Here is a 24602-nt window from a genome sequence, read left to right on the forward strand (position 1 = left end):
GGGAGCTGTGGGTCTCTTTACCCAAATGGTAAATGCTTCTTTTGTTGTGGTTCTGCTTCCCTTCCGTGTAAACAAAACCACATGGGCCTTTGGATGTTGCCAAGTGGAGAAGGAAGAAAGACCCTTCACCCCCCTTCAAGGTGCCGGCTGTGTTGCTCCCCCTTCCTCTTGCTCTCCCTCCTCCTCCTCCTCCTCCTCTTCTCTTCTTGGGGGTCTGGGAAGAGCAAGCCTTGGCCTGCCAGCGCTGTGCCACCACCAACGTCACACAGCTCCCCCTGGGGCCAGCGCCACCTTCCCATCCCTCACAAGCACATCTGCTCTCGACAGATGTTCGGGAAAAGGCCCATTTTCCCGTTGCTCAGGCTCCGGCAGCAAACAGCATGGCTTCCCTCCTGGCAGCCCAGGGCCGGCAGTCTGCTTTCGGAGCCGTCAGGGCTCACAAATGCCATCGAGTTTCCGAGGGGCGAGCAGCTGGGGAGCCTTTCTGTGGGCTTTTTGGGCTCTGGCCATGTTCTAGAAGAGTTTATTCCTGATGTTTCGCAGACCTCTGTGAATCGTCATCTTGCCCTGAAGATGCCAGCCACAGATGCTGGCGAAACGCCAGGAAGAAACTCTTCTAGAACATGGCCACAAGAAGAGAAAGACAATGGACAAACAGGAGGGGAAGAACCAGCCTTCCCAGAAGAAGCGCTTGCAGCCGGGAAATACGTAGTAATAATAGTAATGTTCAAATAAAGGACAAAAAAAGATCATGCGAAGATGGGTTTTAAAATAGGATCCTGGAACGTCAAAGGATTGCCTTCGAAATTTAAACGCAGTAAATTATTTCATTATTTGAGAAAGAAGAAAGTAGATCTTATTTGCCGACAGGAAACAAAAATCAAAAAGGAGGACTCCAATTACCTTAAAAATAACAAATTAGGCCAAACCTTTATATGCTCAAATGAAAAAAGGGAAAGCGGTGTTGTAATGTATGTTAACAATAACATAACAGCTAAAGAAATACTCAAAGACAATGAAGGACGCTACTTAGGGACTGGACTTGTGATAGGAGATAGTAAATGCCTCCCGATAGACATCTGCGCGCCAAATGGAAAACAACACACATTCTTCCAAAAAGAGGGGAAAGGAACAGCTAAGGAAACCCAAATAGGAAAACACCTGGCAAAGATGGGGCTCCGTCGGTTTGCCGGAGGAAATGTCTTCAGGCGAAGCCTCAAGGAAGCTATTCCCGGAAAGCCCAGGTCTCACAAATCTGCCTCAAGGATCATCGACAGGCTCTTCGTATCTTCCTAAGGCTGAAAAGATGGACATTCTACCCAAACTACTTCCTGACCATGATTTGATAACAATGACTTTGGCAGGAGGAAGAAATCAATTTAACTGGAGAGTAAATGGCTATTATTAAACAACAAAAAAGCTAAAATGACCTTAAAAATGATTTTAAAGAGAACTGTAATAGAGAAACCTCTGTGAAAACGACGCGGGACGCAAGCAAAACGAGAGGCTTTGGATTCAGAAGGGAGCAGAGATCATAAAGAGCAAATGGAATCAGGCAATGAGGAAAACTGAGGAAGAAATTAAACACATCGAAAGGAAATTAGTCAAAGGCCGCCGCAACAGCGACAGACTTGATCAACGATTAAAATTTGGGAAGAAACAATTGACAAAGAAATCGCAAAACAAGCGGACAGGAAAATGGAATTAACGAAGCAAAAACCTTTCGAGAGAACAAATAAATTGGGAAAATGGCTGACGAATAGATTGAGAACGGAGAGCGAAAAAGTGCGATTACGGAAATGATACCAAATGGACTGAAGATTCAAAGACAAGAAGGAATCATGACGGCTTTTCAGAATTTTTACACAAGAGATAATAATAAAATAAATAAAATACAACTTTTATTTGTATTCCGCCCTTCCAACGATCAGCATATTAACAGTAACAGTGCAGATACACCATAATACATAAAAATACAATACATCCATATTAAAATCAAAATTAAAACCCCATCAGCCGACCACCAATTGTCGTCGGAGGGGGGAAGACCAGCTGGAACTTCATTCGGGGAATGCAGATTGAAATAAGAAGGTTTTTAGCTCCTTCTTAAACTGGGCCAGAGAGGTGGTCAAGCGGAGCTCTATGGGCAGCGTATTCCAGAGGGCCGGGGCGACGATGGAATACGACCTCCTCGTTGTGGAGGTTAGTCTGGCCCCTGGGACCCTCAGTAGTTGCTGCCCAGAAGTTCTGAGGGTGCGGGGCGGAATGTATGGGGAGAGGCGGTCCTCCAGGTATCCTGGGCCCAAGCCATGTAGGGCTTTATAGGTTATCACCAACACCTTGTACTGTGCCCGGAAGCGGATGGGCAGCCAATGCAGATCTTTAAGTATAGGTGTAATATGACTGGCCCTGGAGGTACCAGTGACCAGTCTGGCTGCCATATTCTGTACCATCTGTAGCTTCCGGGTATGGTACAAGGGTTGCCCCATGTAGAGCGCATTGCAGAAATCCAATCGAGAGGTTACCAGAGCATGTACCACCGTTTCACGCCTCCCTTTCCTTCCGGACTTTGTGCCAGGGGCTGCGCTGCTGCCGGGCGGCTCTCTCTGGCGTGTCGGAGGTGCGCATCTGCGCACCGTCCCAGAGAGGCCGCCCATGGACTGTTTGGAGGACTCCTCTTTGCTTTTGCCTGCGGCTCCAAGGCAGCTCCAGAGGACCAGATTTGGGACACCTGGGAGGAAGGCGGAGCGAGGACTATTTAGATAAACAAGACATTAAAAAAATATCCTGGAGACAACAAACAACTTTTTCAGTCCAAGAAATCGAAGAAGAAATACCAAAATTAAAAAGTGATAAAGCTCCGGACCGGACGGATTTTCGGCAAATTGCTGCAAAAAGTTTAGTGACGAACTTAAGATACCTCTTCAAAAAACATGAAACGATATTAGAAACAACGACTTACTGGAAACATGGAGAAATGCAAACATCACTTTAATACCTAAAGAAGGTAGAGATAAACAAACGGAGATGACAAACGACGGACCATCTCCCTCCTCAACATTGATTATAAACTCTTAGCATCCATTCTGACTGATAGACTTAAGAAGGTTCTCAAAGAAGACGTCCGTTTGGACCAGACGGGATTTCTGCCTCTCGATACTTAAAAGACAAATCAGAATTCTTTTCTGTTCTCAGGCTTATTTAAATCAGTAGCACATTTAAGGACGGACTTAGAGATCAGGCTCTGAGTAAATTTAGAAAAGAACATGGACACAGGACCCCAGAAAGATCTATGGAAGCCGGACATGAAAGCTTTTGGCTTCACATCGGGTGGGGAGCATTTCCCCCTTTCTGGACCCTCCTGGCAGCCCCCCCCAGCTCTCTCTCTGCCTTGCATGATGCAGTGGGGGGGGGGGACTTGTGTGGTTCTAGTCTTCCTTCCTCCCTCCCTCCCTCCCTGCGTGGCTCTGGTCTCCTGCCTTCCCTCCTTTGCCTTGTTCCCTAAGCTGGGCTTCCCCAGATCTTGCCGAATGTCCTCCTGGGGAGGGGGCTTCTTTCTTTGTGCCCCCTTCTGCCCCATTCCCAGCTCTCCATTCTCCCCTTTGAGGAGGAGCCAGGAGCAGGGACTGTGCACAGCACTCCAAACTGGTCACTCCACCATTTTGCGGGAAGGCGGGAGGATATTGGCCGTCCTATTTTCAGTCCTTTCTGCATAATCTTTAGCAGGGGATTTGCTGGGATTTTTGGCCCCCTCCTCTGCTGCTCGCTGAGTTCATACTTTTCTTGCACTCTGTTTGGAAAGCCCAGTTTTCACGAAATGCTGGGGCTGGAAGATACCTCAAGGGCCATCCATTGCAACCCCCTTCTTCTGCCGTGCAAGGATGCGCAACCCTAGCCCTTCCTGTGACAGATGGCCACCCAGCCTCGCAAGAAGGAGAATCCACCACCCTCCAAGACAGCAGCATTTTCCACTGTCCAACATTTCTTCCGTCAGAAAGTTCTTCCTAATGGAGGAGGCATTTCTTTTCTTGTACTTTGCATCCATTGCTCTATTGCACACTATTCTCTGGAGCAGCAAAACATAAGCTTACTCCATCCTCAATGTGACATCCCTTCAAATATTAAAGTCCTTCCTCTCTGTCTCTGTTCTGATTTAGCAGCGAGCCCTTGTCCTCCTCCTCCTCCCCCTCCTCGCCTGGGCATAGTGGCATCTGGCATTAGCAGAGACACACACCTGTATTTGTCTTCTGCTCCAAATGCCGTTGGCGTGCCTGCTTTCCTCCCTGATCCTTCCTCCTCCTTTAAACCAGTCTTGTTCTCTTACACGCTCCATCCCAAGTGCCACCCAGTCCGGCCCAGATCAAGGCATCACGGTCCAGATCCTCTCCAGCACCTTCTGGCATGCCCCACATAGGATCCAGCCCAACAGCCAGCCTCCCATTTGGAGTGAGGGGCTCCTGTGCTGCTGGCTTGGCCTTCCTCCTCAGGCCAACCCCTCACCTGCCTTCTCTCTGCCTTGCTGTGTCTCAAAGGCTGCAACCGGGACCCGGACCTTTGCGTCCTGCAGCCTGGATTGTGCTGCTGGGGTTTCCCAACTCCACTTCTCTCTGGGCTTGCTGCTGCTGCTGCTGCTGTTGCCACCGCCTGCGCCATTTTCCCCTTTGCAAGGCCATCTCTCCCCTTCCGCCCTTTTCCTGGATGGCATGGTCTGCCTGCAGTCTCACAGTCACGGCAGACATCGTGAACCCTTCCTTCCCGCTTTCCAGAAGTCCTGCGCAACGCAAGAGGCTGGGCCAGTCCCACCTCCATTTTGCTTCTCTAACTCCATAACTGGATTTGGCTGCAACGCTTTAAAAGGGAGAGAGAAGGTTTCTCAGATATGTTTTCAACTTTGCTGTACTAGTGCCCTTTTCTCTCTCTGGGCCCATTGGCTTTCCTTCAGCGCTCTGAGCTGGCCGTGCGCATGTGTATTCATGTGTGTTCCTGTGTCCTTGCAGTGTGGACTGCAACCCCCATTCTAGGTGTCCCTTGCATGCTGGAGGCCGAAGGGTGGGGGTCCCAGCCTTTCCCCCCACCCCCACCCCACTTGCTGCGTGGCTTGGGGAGACCCCATCTCTTCCCATTGACCTCCCTTCTGCCCAGGGAGAGGAGATCCAGCGCTGGAGAAGGGGGCCATGGAGAATGGGCAGATCTTGGTTGTAGGGAACATATAACTTGCCTCTTGAGATGGCTTCCTGGCCTGACAGTTCACTTCTGGGTACAGCTCAACACTCTTGCCCTGACTTATATGGCTTAGGCCCAGACTTCCTGGCGGTTCGTATCTCCCTATACCCAGTTCTCAAGAAGCTTAGGAAGACAGAGTTGGAAGAGACCTCAAGGGCCACCCGTTCCAGCTCTCTCAGTCCTGCCTTTGGCACAGGTCCCTCTGGGGAGTCCATGAGAGGCAGGGCTGGTTCCTCCTCTGCTTTCCTTCAGCCAGAGTGATTTATAAAGCACACATTGATTTTCTCCTTCTATTACGCAGTGCATGTTTGCAATATGCTCCTTACTGCCTCTTTCTTTTCTGAAACCAACTTTTTTTTATATCAAAAACAGTAATTTTATGCCTTTCGATATGTAAATGGTGCTAATAATTTTATTTTTTTGCCATCCATCACTCTTGGGCTTTGCCATTTTAATAGGTGTGAGCGAAAAGCAATAAAAGAAACCATCAACATTAGTAGGCCAAAGAAAACTGTTTTGTCTCTTCTCTTCATCTATAGTGTCAAGCAGACATCATGTACCCTAAAAAGAACGGAACAGAGGAAACCCGGTCCAGGAGTTGCAATGACCTGACAGTGTACCGTATCTTCCATAACAGTCTTCCTTTTACGTAATTGCCACTAGCAGTTTTGTGGGAGTAAATATGTGAGCAGCGCCTTGCCTTAAATATTTGATTCATCGTTCTAAAAAAAATATTCCCTAATCCAACTTTGTCCCAACTTTTTATTTTTCCAGAGAAAAACAAATGTCTTTGGAGCCCCCTGCAAAGCCCCTCTCCCCTCAATTTCTTTGTGCCCCCCCCCCCCGCTGTTGCCACTGCAGCTGCAGACTCTTTCCTCCGTCTTCTGGGGAGCATCATCACCATCATCTTCATCATCGCAGGCGAAAGGCCGCTGAGCCAGTCTTCTTCCTCCTGGGGTCATTAATTTGTGGCAATGCTGGGTGCAGCTTTTTGCTGCCCAAAGCACTTTCCCTCTGATTTATTCACTTATTTCTTCCCTGCTCTTTTCTCCCTTCCTTTGGATCCCATCCGAGAAAGATGCCTGGCACACTCTTCCTTCGAGGAGGGCGAGGGGGGAGTCTTCTGGGGGGGGGGCATCCACATGGGGATTGGGCCAGGCTGGAGTCGCCAAGGGAGGAAAGGGGGTCCCTGCACTGGCCATATGCAGCTTCCCCAGGCTCTGGAGCAAACTGGCGGTTGGGGGGGGGGGCTGGATTGCTGGGAGGGCCTGGTGTGGTTGCAGCCCCCTCCTCTTCGGCAGGCCCTTCCCTTTGCTAGCCAGCCAGCCAGCCAGCCAACCCTGCCCATTCCAGGGCAAGAGGGGGCTTTGGGCCAGTGAGGTGCCTCTGGCTGGATGCCACTGCTGGCTTTGGCCTCTGGAAAAACTGCTGGGGAGTGTTACCTGCCCTGGCATGTTTTTTGGGGTGGGTTGGCTTTGTTTCACCATTGTGGGGAGAACCATTTGCAGGGTCTGTGTCTGCTCTTCTCCCCTTTTGTGTGTCTTCTCCTGCAGTTGCTTCCCAGGCAGATCTGAGCTCTGGGTCTGATGCAAAATGGATGACCGGTTGCCTGCCACCTTTCCTGTCCATAATGTGGCCATATAGCTTAGGAGGTTGGGGGCCCTGGCGGTGTGGGGGGTTCTTTGGCATGGTCACCCGCCCGCTTGCTGCCCAGTGATGGCGGCATTGCCTCTTTCAGCTGTTTCCTGGCAGTTGTGTTGCTTCAGCCTCTTAAATGGCAGAGATTTACGGCAGCTGGCCATGGAGGCAGAGTGAGTTTTCATCCAGTTTGTCACCTGAGCCAGTGCTCAAGCAAAGGGGCTTTTAACCTGGCTGCCCTTCCGGCCGTTTCCTCCCAGAGCTGAGGTGGCAAAAAGGCCATTCCTGCTTCCTGGGCCTGGAGGGACGCTGGGCTCGTGGACTTTGGAGGTGTGAGTGCAGCTCATCACCCCAGTCCTCCATAAAGGGGGACCTTAAGGGCCATCTACTCTGCTGCCACAGCTGGCACCCCCCCCCTTGAGACAGTTGCCAAGGCAGCCCCTGGGGGGCAGTCCTTGATTCTGGGGTCTGGGAGGCCAGGCCCCCCCATCAATCCCCCTCTTGCCCCTCAGCTCCATCCCTACATGTCCCTTTTGATAATCTCTTCCCAGAAACTGCCTTTGGGCATGGACTGGCTCCAAAGGGCCTCCACCCAGCACCATGCCTTCAGCTCTAACTCACTTATGTCCATCTGTCCTCCTCTGGGACCTTGCTCTGAGCCTGGGGTTTAGCACTGGGGTCCCTTATTGTTGGTAGGAATATGTGTGTATGTGTGAGGCCTCTTGCGCAGCTCCTGGGAGGCCCAAGATGCAAGGAAGCTCTTCCTGCATCTCTCTCTCTGGGGCTTGGGAAGGGACCGCTGCTGTCCAGAGCTGCTCTGGGCCCTATTGCCCAAGTCTCTGGACATGTATACTCACAGTGACCTTCCTCTCTGTTCCCCCATTGCAGGCATCGAGTGCCCCCGCGGAGCCCGGAATCTGCCTGGCCTGGTCCAGGAGGGTGAACCCTTCAGCGAGGAAGCCACCCTCTTCACCAAGGAGCTGGTGCTGCAGCGAGAGGTAGGTGCAGCAGGGGGTCTCTTTTGGAAGGGGCAGGGAAGGGGACTGTGGTGGGGGGCTTGGGGAGTATGAACTCTCAAGGCTGCCAGGTGACCCTATGTGTTGTTTCTGAGGAAGAGCTGTCCTCTTCCAGGAGGGAGTGAGGGATGGGGTGCCCGTGATGGGGTCCTTGTGGGGCGGGGCTCCTCTGTGCTTTGCTGCTCCCAGGCCAAATGCCCACAAGGCCCTTCTTGCCCAGATCGGAGGCATTTCCTTTCTGCCCCCCGCATGGCCCAATTTCTGCAACATGTCCCTATTGACTTAGTGAGTGGCAAATGCTCTGCTCTCAGCTGGGAGGGGAGAACATCCATGCCCCCTTTTTCTGCTCCTGCCCTCTTTGACCTTCACCTGGCCTTTGCCCGGGGACAGGGTTGCTCCCTCTTTTTGTCCCTCTATCCGTTGTTTGCACTCTGCGCCTCTGTGCGGTCAAGGCTACAGTCAGGTCCATGTTTCCGGCCACCACTTGCTGCCATGCAGCCCCCCCCAATGCCACTCTGCCATTTCCGGTGGAAAGGTCTCACCTGCCAGGGCACTGATTGCTGGGGGAATGCCCTCTTCAGCTCCCTCGCTCTGGGTGCCCCATGCAACCCAACAGCCATTCTGTGGCAGGAGAAATGGGGGTCGCTTTGGCGCACTCCAGTTGGGATGCTCCCAGACTGGCATGTGAGTCCCCTGGGAGGATGCAGGGTACTACTCTTGCAGGGCTTTGGCCTGGACAACCCCCTGGCTGGCCTGAGCCCCAGAACCTGTCTCTTACCAGCTCAAACCCAGGCTGTGAGTAAACGTTGGACAAAGGACAGGGCTGTGATGGCCACCTGGATGGGGGAACAGAAGGCACTCTGTACATGCTTGGCGGACAGCCTCTCTTGGCTTTGCGTGTCCCTGGGCTGGGCCCTGGTCTTGAAAACCAAGCCCTGAGGCGTGGAGCTGGGCTGCCATGGTCTAGGCCCCTTCCCCCACTGACGGGGGGCGTCTGGACGTTGGCTCAAGGCTGAGAGGAACCTTTGGGAGGCTCTTGTGGTGCTTTAATACCAGCTGGTCTTGCCATTGATCTGGGCCTTGCCGTTGCAGCCCTCTGATCCAACCTTGGTGACTCTTGAGGAAGTAAAAAGATCAGGAACAGCAGAGCTGGGGGGAAGCAAACCCCTCACCAGCAGACTTCCAAAGGGAGAGGAACAGGGGCTCTGTCTTCTCTCCTGCTCCCCTCTTAGGCTGAGAGAAGTCTGGGCCAGACGGAGGACTCATGCCCTGGGAAGGCAGTGAGCGAGGGACACTTTACCGGAGGGCCTGGCCTCCAATACCACCTTCTGCTCCTGGTGGCCCTCCCTCCGTCCCTGTGGGCCCTTTCTGTTCATGGGCAGATGTCAGCAGGTGGGACCAGCTGGCCTTGCCAGGTCAGTGGTTTAAGGGGGGTCTTTGTCTCACCCCCCTTCTGAGCCCCTCTTCTGTGCAGTGGCCTTGTCCCCGACATGAAGCGGAAATGCCTCCCTTGTTCCTATAGCTGCTTCCTGCGCAGCTGTGGGTCTCCCTTGGCACATCTCAGTTGGTTACCTTGGCAAAGCCCATGGGGCACCTTCTCAGCTGTCTGGCATGAATCTTTTATGCTTGGCTGGCCTGGAAGCCCCCTCCAGGCAGCAATGGCAGGGCCTTTGTGCAGGGCTTCAGAGCAGAGGGCCATTTCCCCTGGCAGAGCAGTTTCCCTTTGGGGCACAGGGGAGGAAGTGGGGAGCTTCCCTGGCCCTTTCATGCCTTGAGCAGTTTGGCCGGCCAGGGAAGGTGCTAAGGTCCCAGAGAACTGGCAGGGGTAAAGGAAACCCACCAGGCCCCTCAGGTGCAGCAGTGCCAGGTAGGCAGAAGGCAAGGCCATGGGGTAGAGAGGGAAGAAGGGAGTCATAGCAAGGCTGGTGGTCCGTTGAGGGTCTCCGGAGAAGCCTCAGTGCTTGTGCTATGGGACAGGGACCGACAGGAAGGCCCAGCATGGAAGCAATTTCCCCCTAGCAGGATGCCCTGCCCTCCATGTCTGTCCGCAGGGAGGCCTGGGCAGGGGTTGAGGGTCCCAACTGCCCCCCTGCCCTGTTGGCCTTTGCAGGTGAGGTGCTAGGCACCCCTCTCCCCTGACCTGAGGGTCAAGGGACCCATGGAGGCACCTTGACTTTGGAGTGCATCTTTCTTGGAAGAGAGTAGATGCTAGATGTGAAAGTCTGGTGGAAGGGATGTGTGTATGTCTGGGGGGGGGGGCAGAGGGATGCAGGGTGCTGATTGGAGCTGGTGCGCATCTCACTCCAGATACATTTAGCATAATGATGCTGTGATTCATAAGAGGAGCAGATATACCCTCCGCAGAGGGACTGGCAAGAAGAAAGGTGCCCATTTGGCTCCTATTCTGCCCTTTCTCCTCCTGGCTTGGGCTGGGCAAGAGGGGCTTTTGTGCTGCAGGTCTGCTCCCCAATGAGCGCTGCTTGGGGTGGGCACAGCTGCTGGTGGCGAAGGTGGCCAAGGAACCCACAACCAGACCTGCCCTCTGCTTTTCTCCAGGTGTGCCACCTGTGCCCTGTCCTGAAACCCCACAGCAGGGCAGTGTTCAGGGCCATGGCCGACAAGGTCCGAAGCTCTTTTTCTGGGGGCTCTTTGCCCGTCTTGGGGTGGGGCTTCCTTCCTCTTGCCACATCTTTTCCAGGTGGCTGGGTGGGCTCTTCCTGTCCTCCTTTCACATCTTTCCACTGCCTCCGTGAGTCACTGGCAGATGAAAGCTGGCGCTCCTCCTGCAGTAAGGCCGGAGTCATGTTTTTTGGGGGGGGCTTTTTCCCCCCCCCCCCCCCCTGACTTCCAGGGTCATCCCTCAATATCAGTGCAGACTTCCCAGGGAGAGGGTCATGGATTTGTGGTTTCAGCTGCACCCCTCCTTTTCTGTGCAGGATCCGGCATTTGTGTCCTCTGTGCATTTGGGATAGGAGTGGGGGGTGGAGGAGCGACATGGGCTGATTTGGTGGGCTTCATCCTCCCTCCCTCCCTGCAACTAGTAGCACCAGGCTGAGCTTGCAGTAGAAACAGTTTTGTGTTCCTTGCATCGCCAGCAGAATTGCCGATTCGCCTGGATTAGAGTCGCACAGAATCTCTGCTTGTTAAATCTGTGCAAGGCTTGCGATGCCTCTTAGCCATTGCCGCTTGCATGGCCAAAGAGCTGCCTTGTCAGAGAGTCGTGTGTGTCTTTCTCTCCTCCTTCTCCCTGTGGCTTCCCACAGAGATCCAGCTCAGAGCACCCATGGCACGGACCCATTCCCTCTGTGGCTGGCACGGTAAAGGCCGGGCACACCTGCATCTGAATCAGGTGCAGGAGGCTTCTTCTCCCCTCTCATGGAGAGAAAGGAGCTGCCCCCTAGCTGAGTTGAGCTGGGCTGGACTTAGGGACTGCTTTTCCAAGGTTGGGGGGCCTTTATGGGAAGGCAACTGTGAAGTGGGGAAGGCAATAGGAGATGTTTTTGCTGCATGGAGGATTGTGCCTTTGGGCCCCACCTGTTTTGGGGTGCTTCCAATCCCCAAAGCCTCCCTGCAGAGAGAAGGCCAGCCTCATGGCCTATTTTCTCCCTGCAGGATGGCAGTGGGTGCGTCAAAGCAATCAGGAGAGGCCCCTCTGCCTTGAGTAGCCCAGCCCCACAAAGGGGGCTAGGCCTTCCCTGAGGTGCCACAGGGAGGGTCCCTGCAGGCCTGGCCAGGTGGGCTGGGGCCATGGTTCCCATCGGTGAGGGAAATGGGTGGCAGTTCCTTCTGGGGCGCAATGGGGCATGAAGTGGGAGCGTGGATAGTGTGGGCTGCATTGGCACGCACTCCCCACTGATCTCCCCTTTTTTGTGAGGGGTACTTTGCAGGACTAGCCAGTCTGCCTCCCTAAAGGGCTTTCCATTGGGTGCCATCCTGGCTTGCCCATTTTGAACAACGGACTCCTTCTCTGGGAGTACTGCCCTTAGGGGTCCTTGCTGGGTCCCTCGCCTTCTTCTCCATTGCCAGGGCTGCAAGGAAACCCTTGCCCACCCCTCTGTGCCACTTGCCTGCCAGCCCCACAGGCAGCCCCCTCCTTCCCTGCCATGACTATGTGACGAATGCACTGCTGGCGTTCCCTAATGAGTTTCCCTTGGCTACCGCCATCTCATCTTTGCACAGAGCCTTAAAAGGGCTGCCTGCAGAGCAGGACCGGCCCTCCCAGAAGGCATTGGGCCTGGCTGTCCGTTGTGGCCGATGGGATGTGGCTCTGGGGCTGGGAGAGCCCACCAGCCACCGATCCAGGCCCTGGTCTGGGGCCCAAGAGCACTTGCGGGGCTGAGCAATGAGGCTTTGGCTCTCATTTAATGCTCAGCGCTGTGGCGCCCTCCTTTTCCACCTTTCTGCCTCCGAGGCCCAGGGCACTTTTAAATGTTTCCTCGGCCTCGTAAGCTCACACTTCAGCCCATGCCAGGTCAGCGGCTTTGTGGCGCTTTTGCTAACTGCCAGGGCCTCCAGGAATCGAGCAGAAAAGCCATCGAGTTTTATTTTCCCCTTTGGGCTTCTTTTAAATTGCCTGAGTTAAATTTAGCCCTGGCTGCCCACGTGATGCTTGTCCAGTGCTTTCTAAGGCGGTGGGTGGCGGTGGGAGGGCCCCTGGCCATTGGCGCTACTCAGTCGTTGGCACCTCCTTTTCTTGTACCGTTTCGCACCCACTGCCTCCTAGTGTGGCCTAGTGGTTTGTGCTCTGGGCTCCTAAACGCTTCAATCCCTGCTCGGCCATGGAGACCCCCAGGGTGACCTTTGGAAAGTCACACTCTGTCAGCCTCAGAGGGAGGCAAAGGCAAACCCCCCTCTGAACCAAGAAAGTACCAAGAAAACCCTGTGAGAGAGTCGCCATAAATCAGAAACAACTTGAAGGCACACAACAACAAAGTTTCCAGGGCAGCCGAAATAGCTCATCTTTGCCATAAACTCATTGTATGGCAGCATTGGGCAAGTTACTCTCTTTCCAGGTCTCAGCTTTCCCATCTGCAGTAATGACTGACTTCCCTTATAAAATTGTTGTACAGATTAGAAGTACGCATGTGAAGAGAGCCAGAGCTGGGTAGGATTTTGGGTAACCAGGGCAGAATTGCCGCTCAGGCACGGAGACCCACTGGGTGACCTTGGATAAGCCACACTCTCTCCAAGGGCCCAGGGGCCCAAGGCAGGCAGAGCAGCCCTGTGGCTCTTTCCTGGCAGGGAATTGGGGTCAGGGCACCAGGACGCCCCTCGGCCCAGCAGTGGCTCTGCACTGACTTTGGCCACTGCCTCCGCCGCTCTCAGGGACTTTGGACTCCTCCTTCTCCCAGCCGGACACGTAGAGGCTTCTGGGTATTGATCCCGGGGCCTTCTGTCCCCTCATTCTGCCCCCAAGGCCTCCCTGCCTTTTTGGACTGCGCCAGACATACTTATGGGGCAGAATGACCCACAGCTGTCCCAAGCAAAGACAATACTGGACGCAGAAGGGGGGCAGGGAGTTGGTGGTGCTCAACCGGGCCTCCAGCCTCCTCCTGCTCTCAAGCCCACCCTCCAACTGTCCTCCCAGGGCTTTTCCAGGAGTGGAAACATAGATGGTCTGGGTTGTCTGGCAACTCATCTCCCCCCCACAATAAAAAAGTTGTCCCTCAAGAAGTGTCCCTCCAGCTTCACAGTGACAACTAGCACACATCATGTGTAGCTTCTCCCCAAGATGCATATAATTTAACATGCACACCCCAATCCCTCCAGGTCCAAAGGAAGGAAGGAAGGAAGGAAGAAAGAAAGCAAGCAAGCTCCTGGCCCTTCCATATCCTCTCCCCGTCCGATCCCCATCCCCAGCGCCTGCAATTTGTACAGCAGCGTTGGGAGGTGTAGGGAGGATCAATATCAATTCACCCTTTTCCCTTTATTGATCAAAGTGACTCAGAGAAAAATAGTGGGCAGTGCCTGGTCATTTATCACAACACGTCTGGTGGTTCTGTGGTTGAGAAGAGGGGTGTCCCCTCCAGCCCCCCGGTTCCCCCTCGGCCATGAGAGGTCCCTCCCGACTTTTTCTGTGGAACTGCCGCTCATGGTCCAGCCGGCCGCAGTGGAAGGTCCAGGCCCCCGTTTCCAGCCTCCCTTCCCAGCCTTCTCCTGGCTCCTGATGTGGTTCGGAGCAGAGCTCGGTGCTGGGGATCCCACTTTCCCCATTCCCAGTCACCTTGCGGCCCTTGGAGAAGGCACTGAGTCTGCCATATCAGCTTTGTTGACCTGGCTCCTTTCCCCAAATTGGAAAGTGTGGTGGCCAGGATGATAGCCTGCCTTGGCTACTTAGAAACATTAACTCTTACTGAAGGGATCAAGTCAAACCCCCTTTGGCTGTGAAGGAATACAAAACCATAGCACACCTAAAAGATGCCCATCCAACCACTGGACCTCCAAAGATGGAGAGTCCACCACTCTCCGAGGCGATCCATTCCACTGTCCAGCAGCAGTATGGTCAAGAAGTTATTCCTGCTGTTTATGTGGAATGTCTTTTATTGTGGTTTGAATCCATGGTTTGTTTTCTGGTCTCTGGAGCAGCAGGAGACAAACAAAATCCTTCTTCTACATGACGTCCCTTCAGATATTTAAAGATAGCTTTCATGCCACCTCTTAAACTTCTCTTCTTTAGGCTAAACATACCCAGCTCCCTAAGTCTCTCCTCATAGGACTTTAGGGTTTCCAGACCTTCCACCATTTTGGTCGCCCTGCTCTGGACACCCTCCAGCTGGTCAACATCCTTTCTGAATTGTAGTGCCCAGAACTGGATACAGCCTTATTCCAGGAATACAAAAGCAGAATAGAGCGGCACTATTGCTCCCCCCAGTCTGGATACTGTACTCTTATTGATGCAACCTAGAAATCTATGCAAGGTTCCTGCCTGATGCCCTCCGACCTCAGCAGTCCTCCTCTGGCCAGACCTCCTTCCGCCTGCCCCTTCTGGGCATGGTCAGTTGCAGAGGGAGACGGCTTCAGGAGCCGAAGGTGTGCCGGTCTTGAGCATCTGTTACTGCCATTTGCAGTGGTGGGAGTTGTGACACAGAGGCGGCAGCGATCCGTCTCACGCAGGCTGGGCAGGCTGTCATGTGATGACTGACTCCTCCAGGGAAAGCCAGCAGGGCAACTGGTGATGGGTTGGCAGATTGGTGGCAGGAGAGAGAGGAAGTGGGCACCAGGCTCACACTTCTCATCATCTCATGGACTGGCAGAGCCCCCATCTGCACCCCTTTTGGTTGGGAGGGAGACTGAGCTCGCCCCTCGCCCTCTCCCTCCCTGCCATGTGCAGCCATATTGCACAGGGAGCAGGTAAGACGGGCAGGACAGGTGGGCAAGTAGGCTCGTCGCCCAGGGGCCTAGGAGAGCCAGATGTGCTCCAGGGCAGCTTCTTAGGCGGTACTTTGGAAAAGCCTGGAAGCCTGCGCTGGAGGCCTCTCTAGCCCAGGAGCTTTCTTGCGCAGTAGCCAGCCAGGGCGCAAGAGAAGCCCCTTGGAGGAGAGGTCTGCTTTCCTCGCGTAGAGTGGTGGGCTCATCTGCTCACTTTCCCAAAGGAAAAAGGCAATCACTCTACTGCTGATCTTCAGAGCCACTCCGTCCCTTGTCCTGGAAGAACTGGGCATCCATCACAGTTGGCATCCACAGAGAGCCCCCATTGCCCCGTCCCCCTCTAAAACTATCCAGGATGGTAGTCACAGCCATATCTTGTGGCAGCGTGTTCCTCAGCCCAGCTTGGCAGTGTTTGAGGAAGTCCTTCCTTCTACCTGTCACCATACCTGCTACAAGCCTGGCCACGCTGTGTTTGAAGGTGTCCTTCCACTGGCAGTTCTATTTTCTATGCTTTCTGTAGTTATGGCCAGTGTGGGTTTGCCTCTTTCATTGGCACTGCCTACTGAGCTGGCATCGGGGCCCTTTCCTGCTTTGTGTGCAGATAGCTTGGCCTCTCTTCAGTCCCTCCAGCTTAGAAAGGCCCTCCTGGAGCGCTCTCAAGTCCCTTTTTGTTTCAGATATCCTGAATAAGGGTGCTCTATGCAGCTCTGCCCCCTCACACTTGCCCCCCTCCCCAGGCAAGCACATTAATGGGCCTATGCTGTTTCCATGCAGATCCCTGGGGGTCCTGCGGTCCTCGCCCCTTCTTTGGGAGAGCTCCCTCAGACGCTCTTCACAGGGCTTGATGGTTTCCAGACCTTCCACCATTTTGGTTGCCCTCCTCTGGACACACTTCCAGTTTGGCCACATCTCTCTTGAATTGTGGATCATTCCAGGTGGGGCCTGACCAGAGCAGAATAGAGTGGCACTATTACTTCCCTTAATCTAGATACTATTTTACTATTGATGCAGCCTAGAATCGCATTGGCCTTTTTTGCTGCTGCATCGCACTGTTGATTCATGTTCAACTTGTGGTCTACTTGGAGTCCTACATGCTTTTCAGACATATAAGTCTCCTTAAGACAGGTGTCCCCAATAATCCTATATCTGTGCATTTCATTTTTTCTACCTAAGTGCAGTACCTTACATTTCTCCCTGTTGAAGTTCATTTTGTTAGCTTTGGTCCAGATCTCTAATCTGTTAAATTATTTTGAATTCTAATCCTGTCCTCTGGGGTATTAGCTATCCCTCCTAATTTGGTGCCCTCTGCAGGTTTCATAAGCATGCCCTCTATTCCATGTTTCAGCCCTGAGGTCTCTGCTTCCAGTTGTCTGGGCCCGGTTTGCCTTCTTGGCCACGGAGCATCGCTGGAAGTCTAGTCTGGGGGGGGGTGAGACAGAATAGTAAGTGCCCATGGTCCTTGTGGGAGACTTTCCACCAAGTGTGGGGAAAGGTATCCCCTTCCCAATAGCTGCTGCTGCCACCCAGTGCCCTGTTTTGTGGTCTCTTCTGTCGTCCAGTGGGGGTTCTCATTTTCTGATGGTCATCCATGGGGGGGGTCCCTGTTTGACTCTTCAATGGGGCAACATGGCCAGCCACAGCTGGAGGGAACTGGGCTCCGTGGGGTTTGACATTTGGCCCAGTAGCGTCCACCTGGATATGCAGAGGTTGAGACCATTTCTTGCCCCGTCAACTGGTGACCTGCAGCATGCCCAGGACAGCCTTTTAACCTGTGGTGCCATGGCCCCTTCCTGAATGCTTTGCTTTTTGTCAGTCAGACGCTACAAATGTTCTGCGTGGAAGGCCAGCACCAGTCTGTCCGGCCTGGATGACCTCCCTTCTACCCTCAGCGCTCAGCCTGGTACTGTCCTGGTCATGGCGGTAGGCACTGAGCAGCAGAGGGGAGCTCCCCCAAAGGCGGCTGCTTCCCCAAGCTGCTTCTGTGATGCATCTGTGGGAAGCGGGGCTGCCAGAATGGCCCAGGATCCCTTTTAATGAAGGCCGCCTTGTCATGCCCAGCTCTCTTCTCTTATTGTTGTATGCCTTCAAGTCGTTTCCGACTTATGGGGACCCTAAGGGAACCTATCATGGACTTTTCTTGGCAAGATGCAAGTGAGTGACCGAGGGTCCGTGTGGGATCTTGCAGGGGCCCATGGGCACCTGGTGTTGCATCCGGGGGATTCGGGGCGTTTGCGGATGTTGGGGTTGCAAAGGGCTGTTGTAGTGGCATCGTCTTCCCAGCCTTGGTGGGCGTGCCGTCTCCCCCGTATTATCCCTGTCACCCCCAAGCCCAGCGTTGCCAAGGCAGTAATCCCATCGCCCACCAGCTGGGTTAAATTAGCTCCTTCATTACCTGAGAAACCCAGCAGCTGCTGGATTGCACCAGCGGAGATGCGCGGCTCAAGGCCAGGCGGAACTTGGCAGCAGTACCCTCCTCTGAGGAAGCTCCCCATTGCCTTTGGGGGGCAACCGAGGGGGCAGGAGGCTCCCGACTGTGTTGGGCAGTGGCAGAGGGTGGTTGAGGGCTGAGGCCCAGTGGGTTGCTCCGGCTTCTGCCCGTCCTTCTTGACCAGATAGATTGCGGGGGACTGGGGAGATTGGGAAGCTCAGGGGTCAGCAGTGGGGCTCTGGCCTTCTCTCTGGACTCGGTGTCATTATGAAACCAGAAGGCATTTGCTCTGGGGCCAGAGTGCTGAGCAAGAGGAGGGCCGCTGCAGGTGGCCCCGGGTGACGCCTTGTGCCTTGATGCTCTACTGGTGGGAGAGTGGCATGAAGCCACCCCCATGAGGCAGACGGGTGGGGCTCCAGGTGGGGGTCCAGGTGGCCCTGTCTTATACCCAGAGGTATGTTGGGGTTCTCTGCTCAGGGAGGGTGTGGAAGGACGCCGATGCCAGGGTTGTCTATCCCCAAAATGCCTTTGAATTGGGGCTAAGGGGGTCAGAGGGACAGGTGGGCAGGCACCAGAGGGAAGTGGGGCAGGGGAGGTCCTGTGTCAGACTTTTGCTGCACACAGGACCTGGTTGTGCCCACTTGAGACATGCTGGCACTTGACTGACGTGAGTCCTCCTTCTGCCCTTCCATCTTGTGCGGAAACGCCTGCATCCTGCCAGATGCAGCATCCCCCCTCAAGGGCAAGGGCTCTTCCAGCCCCCACACAGGCAGAGGGGGTGTGGGTGTGTAAATTGATCCTTCATCCATTTTCTCCCACAGCGTGTCTGTGGAATGGCAATTTTCCACTTGTGAGACAATAATTGGCGGGGCGGAGGATGTTTGTGGCACTTGTGGTGTTCAAGGACCCTTGATGTTGACGGAAGATTGCGGGAGAGAACCCCCTTGGGCAGCTGCACTGGCTGGGCACTGAGTGACACCGCTCCCTCACCCTGCTGCCCCACCACTGGGTTACTGAGGTTCAGGGGGGCATGCCTATTTGGGGGTGCTTCCTGACCCCTCGCCCCATGTGGCAGTGCTCTGCTTGTGCATGTGCACGAGAGGGAGGGGCGTGCTGCGGATCCACAGAGCTGCCACATGCAGACTGGCATGGTTCATGTATGTCAGGGGAGGGGGGCAGAATGTGTGCGCACTTGGCATTTGGGATGCTGAGATTACTTCTTCTTCTGCCTCTTACATAATCACTTATCCACAGCTGACCAGCTCCCCATCCGGACCCAGCCAGCCACATGGCCTCTGTGTGGGCTCTTCCACGGAGGGTCAGCTTTGGTTTTCTGCTCTCTGCTTCTGCTGTGTGTTGTGAGACCCCCAAATGGCCTCCGGGAGGGAGGGCAGCTACACCACCCTCCATGCTGACTGGAGCAGATGGGGGGCACTGAGGCTGGGGCAGTGCTGGGAGGGAAGCCACCAGCTTTGGGGAGAGGATGATGGCGGGGGGGGGGCAGCCCTAGGTGCCAGGCTCCTCTACCTCCTCCTGGAGCTCAATGGTATTGGACCAAAGGTAGTTTTGGTGGAGGCCTGACTGTGCCTCTCTGGGGTAGCAGTAGTGACCTGGTGCAAGAGCCTGTGGCATGGCATGGTGTGGCACCCCTGCACTCCCAGAATGGCTTTCTTGCCATTGTTAATGTTGGGCAAGACGTGGCTTCTCTGTGACACAGAAGGCCTGGTGACTCCTCAGAGGGCACCCCTAAAGCCCAATGTTCTTGGTTGGACCAAAATGGCCAGCTGGTCGGCTCCAACCACCTCTTGAACCACTGGCAGGTAGGCAGGCAGTAAGAAAGCGGCCAGGTGCCAGCCAGCAAGGCTATGGCATCATGCCATGATCTCCCCCACCCCCACTTTTTGCCCATCCATGCATCTCTCCAGCACCCATCCCCTTCTGGCAGAGTGGCCTAGCATCCAAGCCTCTGAAGAAGGTCACTTGCACCGCAGGGAGATGGCTGCTGGAAGCCCACACAGCTGCCTTTGGGCTGCAGGCTATTGGTGGGCCTTTGCCCAGAGCAGCTTGGGCACTGTAGAACTCTTTCCCAGCAGCAGCATCTTTATCCCTCGATTTCACCCATCAGGGTCCATATGACTGAACCTAGGAGACATTTGTGGACTTCCTCACCTCCCAGAGTCTCATGACCCCCAGCGTCTGCTGCAGGGCAAGCAGGATGCTCCCCAATACCAGCAAAGAGCAGAAGGAAAGTGGTTGGGTGGCATGTGGTTGGCAGGGCTTCTTCATGGGTCCAGACCCCTGGCCTGTCCAATGCCCACTGCCTGCCTGGCTGTACAAGAAAGTGTCCCCTGGCCCTGCGACTCCCAAGTTGGTGGGAGGCTTCTTGGTTGGACCCTTGGCCTCACTTTAGCCTCCCCCCCCTCAGCAGCACAGCCTGCCCTCTTTCTCTGGCCCTCCAGTTTACGCAGGAACTTGTTCTGCCCTGCCATTCCCTGCTGCCCTCACCCCGCACCCCCTTTCATTTCTTTTTCAAGGGCTCCTCTGCTACCTTTGCTGGGTGTCCCTCAGGGGCCCTGTGCCAAGAGAAAGGGGTTTCCCAGAGGGCAGATGGAGGGGGAATGAAGGGTGCACTATGGAGGTTTTGACCCTGGCAGTGGTGGGGATTTGTGCCCTGGCTGGCATTACTCCTGGCGCTGCCCTCCCAGCCTTGGCAGCTTCTTCCCAGGGCACCCCTCTTGCCGGCCCATCACTGCTGCCTACTTTTGATGCCAAAGCCTCCTGACGTTTCTGCCCATCAAGGGCGCCAGGGCTGAGCTTAGGCCTTGCCAGCCAAAGGCAGCAGCTGCCAGGAGGATCAGGAGCTGGAGGATCAGTGGCAGGGGTAGCTTTGTTTCCTGCTGCTGTTTGGCTCTTCTGAGCCCCCCTCCCCAGGCCAGAGGAGCGGCTCTCTTTTAGGTCTGGGGGAAGAGGCACGTGAGAGCAGGGGGGTCCCTGCCATGCGTGGGCACACATGGCTGCCCTCGGAGCATGTCCTGCCCCTTCCCCTTCTGTCAGCATCTGTGGCAGTTGTGTGCCTTGGGTGGTGTTTGTGTCACACACACACACACACACACACACACACACACACACACACACACAGTCTTGTGCACATGTTTTTGAGTCCAGCTGCTGCTGTGCCTCCTCCTCCTCTTGCAATGGAACTGCACAGCTCAAGCCCTTCTCCTCCTGGGCCTCCAGCTCCATATGGACTGCTCTGCGCACTGTTGAGCTCTGGGGTCCAGAGGAGGCTCCCCCTTCACTCCAATCCAAACTGATCCCTCCCATATTTGGAGGGTGGCTGTGCCCTGGAACCACCATCCTGGGTGGTGGGTACCTGGGAGGGTGGGTGGCACATGGGACCCACATGGCCTCTCTTTTTGCTCCCAGCATGGAAGGGCATGGGCTACTGTTGTGCCCCCTCATGGAGGCTTTTGGGGGGCTAATGGGAAGGGGTCTCCTTCAGATGAGGGTAACTGAAGTCCTACCCACTGCAGCCACGCGGGCAGTTCCCAGCAGCCGGCTTCCCCTTGCTCCCCTTCTTGGGATGCCCCAGGAAGCCCCCTGCAGAGGGTTGGAGGGGTCTAGGAGGGGCCAGGCCTTTTCCTGGGGTTGCTGGAACTGGTGGGATCTGTGCCTGTGGCCCCCCTGGCAACCAGGGGCCTATGAGAGAGGCAAGTGGGACGGAGGGCACGGTGTATGGCATGTCCCAGCATCCCCGGCGGGTACAGGTTGTGTGCCCCTCACAGGAAAGGGTTATTGTGTACCGACAGCAGTGCTTGCTTGGTTAGGGTCCCCCAGGGAGCATGCCGCCCTTGGCTTCCCACGGCCCCCTGATATAGGCAGACCCCCCTCCCCCAGCCTCCATTTCGGCTCCCAGGGATCTGGGCCATCTTTGCAGATGAAGTTGAAGCATTTGCCAAAAAGGGCCGATGGATGATTCAGCCCCTGGCATGAGTGACTCTGCTGAGGCGTGTGGGTGCTGAATGTACGCAATTCTCACCCTGCATGTTGTGTGTGTGGAGGAAAGGCTGACCCTCTCCCTATACAGATCAGGGATCCCCTCCCCCCCAGCAGACAGGCATCTCCCTCTCCACCCTCCATCTCTTGGGGCCCCTTTGCTTCCCAGAACAATAAAGGGTCGAAAGGCCTTGCGGGGGGGGGGGGGGGGGGGAAGCTGGAGGTGGCAGCACTGCTTCCACTTGCCCCCCATCGTCCGGCAGAGTGTCCGGGAACCTGGTCTGGCGATCTGGGGGATCCCTCGGTGGCCTTTACAAGGGGTCCTTTTTCTCTTGCCGGCTGGCGGAGCATGGCCAGATTGCCCAGGCTCCGGGGCTCTCCTCGTGCCTTTGCGCTGCCTTGGGACATGGGTGGCGCGTGGCCCCTTTCGTGGCCTTGCCAGCCCCTCCCCTCTGCAACCTTCCTGGGAGGGAGGGGGCTGGGGCTAATTAGCCACTCATTAGCACTGCTCTTGGTTTTGGAACAGCCGCGCAGCTCATTAGAGGCCTGGTCTTTTAGCAGCTAGCCTGTGAATCGGTGTGTTGGTTAGCATCTGCGGATTCATATTTATATGGCTGCTAATTAAAGCACCGTGTTATATTGACAGGCTGAGGAGGTAATAAATAGGACTCTTTCCTTGTTGTGGCCCCACGTGGAGCAAGGCGGCGGGTTGGGCGGTCACCTGTCCCTCTCTCTCTCTCTCTCTCTCTCTCTCTCTCGCATCCAAGACTTGCCCCTCATTCCTCCTCCTCCTCCTCCTCCGTGTGCCTGGCCTGGACCCAAGTCTGAGCTCTAGCCAGCTGGAGCTACTGCCCGGCTCCTTGGGCAGCCCCTCCACTTTCTTCCCTGGTCTGGCCATACCTTGGGAGAGGTGGGCAAAGGTGTCCCCCTTGCCTCACATCAGGGCTGACCAGGGAGCCCTGGAAGAGAGGATGAGGATCCTTGTGCCAGCTGCTCTTGTGAGGGGAGGGGTTTCCTTCCCTCTCGTCCATGTGTTGGTTTAAAAAGCCACCTTGACCACCACTTGGCATTTGAGCCCAGGCGAAGACTGGACCATGCCTTTCCAGCTGGAGAGAGGAACCAGGCAGGAGCAGCCACCTGAAAGGGATAGGCACCTTCCTCCCTGTCATGGGCAGCAGAGAAGGGGGGGGGAAAGGAAGGAAGGAAGGAAGGAAGGAAGGAAGGAAGGAAGGAAGGGGGGGGCACATGCCAGCCTTTAATCTTGCAGTCCTGGAGGTTGATTCTGCTGACTCAAAGAAAGCTCCTGACGGGAGGGGGCTGGGCAAAGGGGCTGGGATGGGGGGAGATCCGCCATGCTGCAGGGGGGCATGGTGCGTGTCAGTGCTACCCAGCTGGGATCTCTCCTCCTCAGGCAGGAAGACAAGGCCACCTCCTGGCCCTAGGTTCCTTCAGGCCATGGGGCTCCTTTGTCTGAGACAATGGCTGCCTTGCCCTTTTGCCAGGATCCTGGCTCAGGGCAGCTCGCAAAAGGTTGGAGAGGACTTCATGGGCCCTCAAGGTTTGGGGAGACTAAGCTGGGGAGGGGGGGCAGAGAACAGGGAGGATGTGTAGGTACTGCTAAATCACCACTTCTGAACCCCTCCTTTTCATAAAACCATAGAATCATAGAATCATAGAGTTGGAAGAGACCACAAGGGCCCTAATCCAGTCCAACCCCCTTCTTCTGCCATGCAGGAAATCTCAATCAAAGCACCCCATTGACAGATGGCCATCCAGCCTCTGCTTAAAGACAGCCTCCAAGGAAGGAGAGTCCACTACAGTCTCCGAGGAAGGAGTGTCTTCCACTGTTGAACAGCCCTTACTCTCAGGAAGTCTTTTCCTGCAGCTTCCATCCATTACTCCATTGGGTCCTGTTCTCTGGAGCAGCAAAAAACAAGCTTGCTCCCTCCTCAATATGACATCCCTTCAGATATTTAAACAGGGCTCTCATCATATCACCTCTTAACCTTCCGTTCTTCAGGCTAAACATCCCCAGCTCCCTAAGTCTCTCCTCATAGGGCTCCATGGTTTCCAGACCCTTCACCATTTTAGTCACCCTCCTTTGGACACATGGCTCCAGTTTCTCAATGTCCGTTTTGAATTGTGGGCCCAGAACTGGACACAGGATTATTCCAGGTGAGGCCTGACCAAAGCAGAATAGAGTGGCACTATGACTTCCCTTGATCTAGACACTAGACTTCTATTGATGCAGCCTAGAATCGCATTGGCCTTTTTAGCTGCCGCACTACACTGTTGACTCATGTTCAACCTGTGGTCTGCCAGAACTCCTAGATCCCTTTCACATGTATAAATATCCTTAAGCCAGGTGTCGCCCATAATCCTGTATCTGTGCATTTCATTTTTTTACCTAAGTGCAGTACCTTACATTTCTCCATGTTGAATTTCATTTTGTTAGCTTTGGCCCAGCTTTCAAGTCTATTCAGGTCATTTTGAGTTTTGACCTTGTCCTCTGGAGTTTTCTCTGCCCCAAAGCCCCATTTGCCAGGCCTGCCTTTCCAGCCCAACCGGCTCCTCTGCATAGGATGCCAGTTCCTCTGAAGAGGAAGTCCAGCAGATTAGAGAAAGGGCAGGGAGAAGCAACACATAACACAGACCAGGGGAGCTCTCCCTGGGGGTCTGCCTGACCTGCCTGCTGTGCCCAGATGCCCCTTGGCTGGAGACCAGCCTTCCTGCCTGCCTAGTCTGGAGGGGGCCCTGTGGCCTGCGCCTGCCAGCCCTTTTCTGGCTTTCCCAGTGCCTCCCAGCTCTGCCTTTTGGTGGGAGGAGAGGTGCCATGTGGGCAGCTGAATGCCTCCCTTCCCAGTGCTTTTGCACAAACTGGGAAGGGGGGGGGGATCCCTGGATGGGTAGGGGAAGACTGGCAAGGTCAGTCA

At 54.9% G+C, this 24602-nt stretch overlaps 1 protein-coding gene across 1 annotated transcript in view; it reads left to right on the forward strand.

Annotated features, from left to right (window-relative positions):
* The window catches only part of SND1 (staphylococcal nuclease and tudor domain containing 1), a 229721-nt gene that overhangs the window by 173664 nt on the left and 31455 nt on the right, over nucleotides 1–24602 (forward strand). Inside the window, exon 14 of the mRNA XM_042466503.1 lies at nucleotides 7750–7859. Within this exon, the coding sequence (XP_042322437.1) occupies nucleotides 7750–7859 (110 nt within the window). The remainder of the gene's footprint in view (nucleotides 1–7749; nucleotides 7860–24602) is intronic.

This window comes from Sceloporus undulatus, chromosome 5, assembly GCF_019175285.1.
Source record: "Sceloporus undulatus isolate JIND9_A2432 ecotype Alabama chromosome 5, SceUnd_v1.1, whole genome shotgun sequence".
Classification (NCBI taxonomy): domain Eukaryota; kingdom Metazoa; phylum Chordata; class Lepidosauria; order Squamata; family Phrynosomatidae; genus Sceloporus; species Sceloporus undulatus.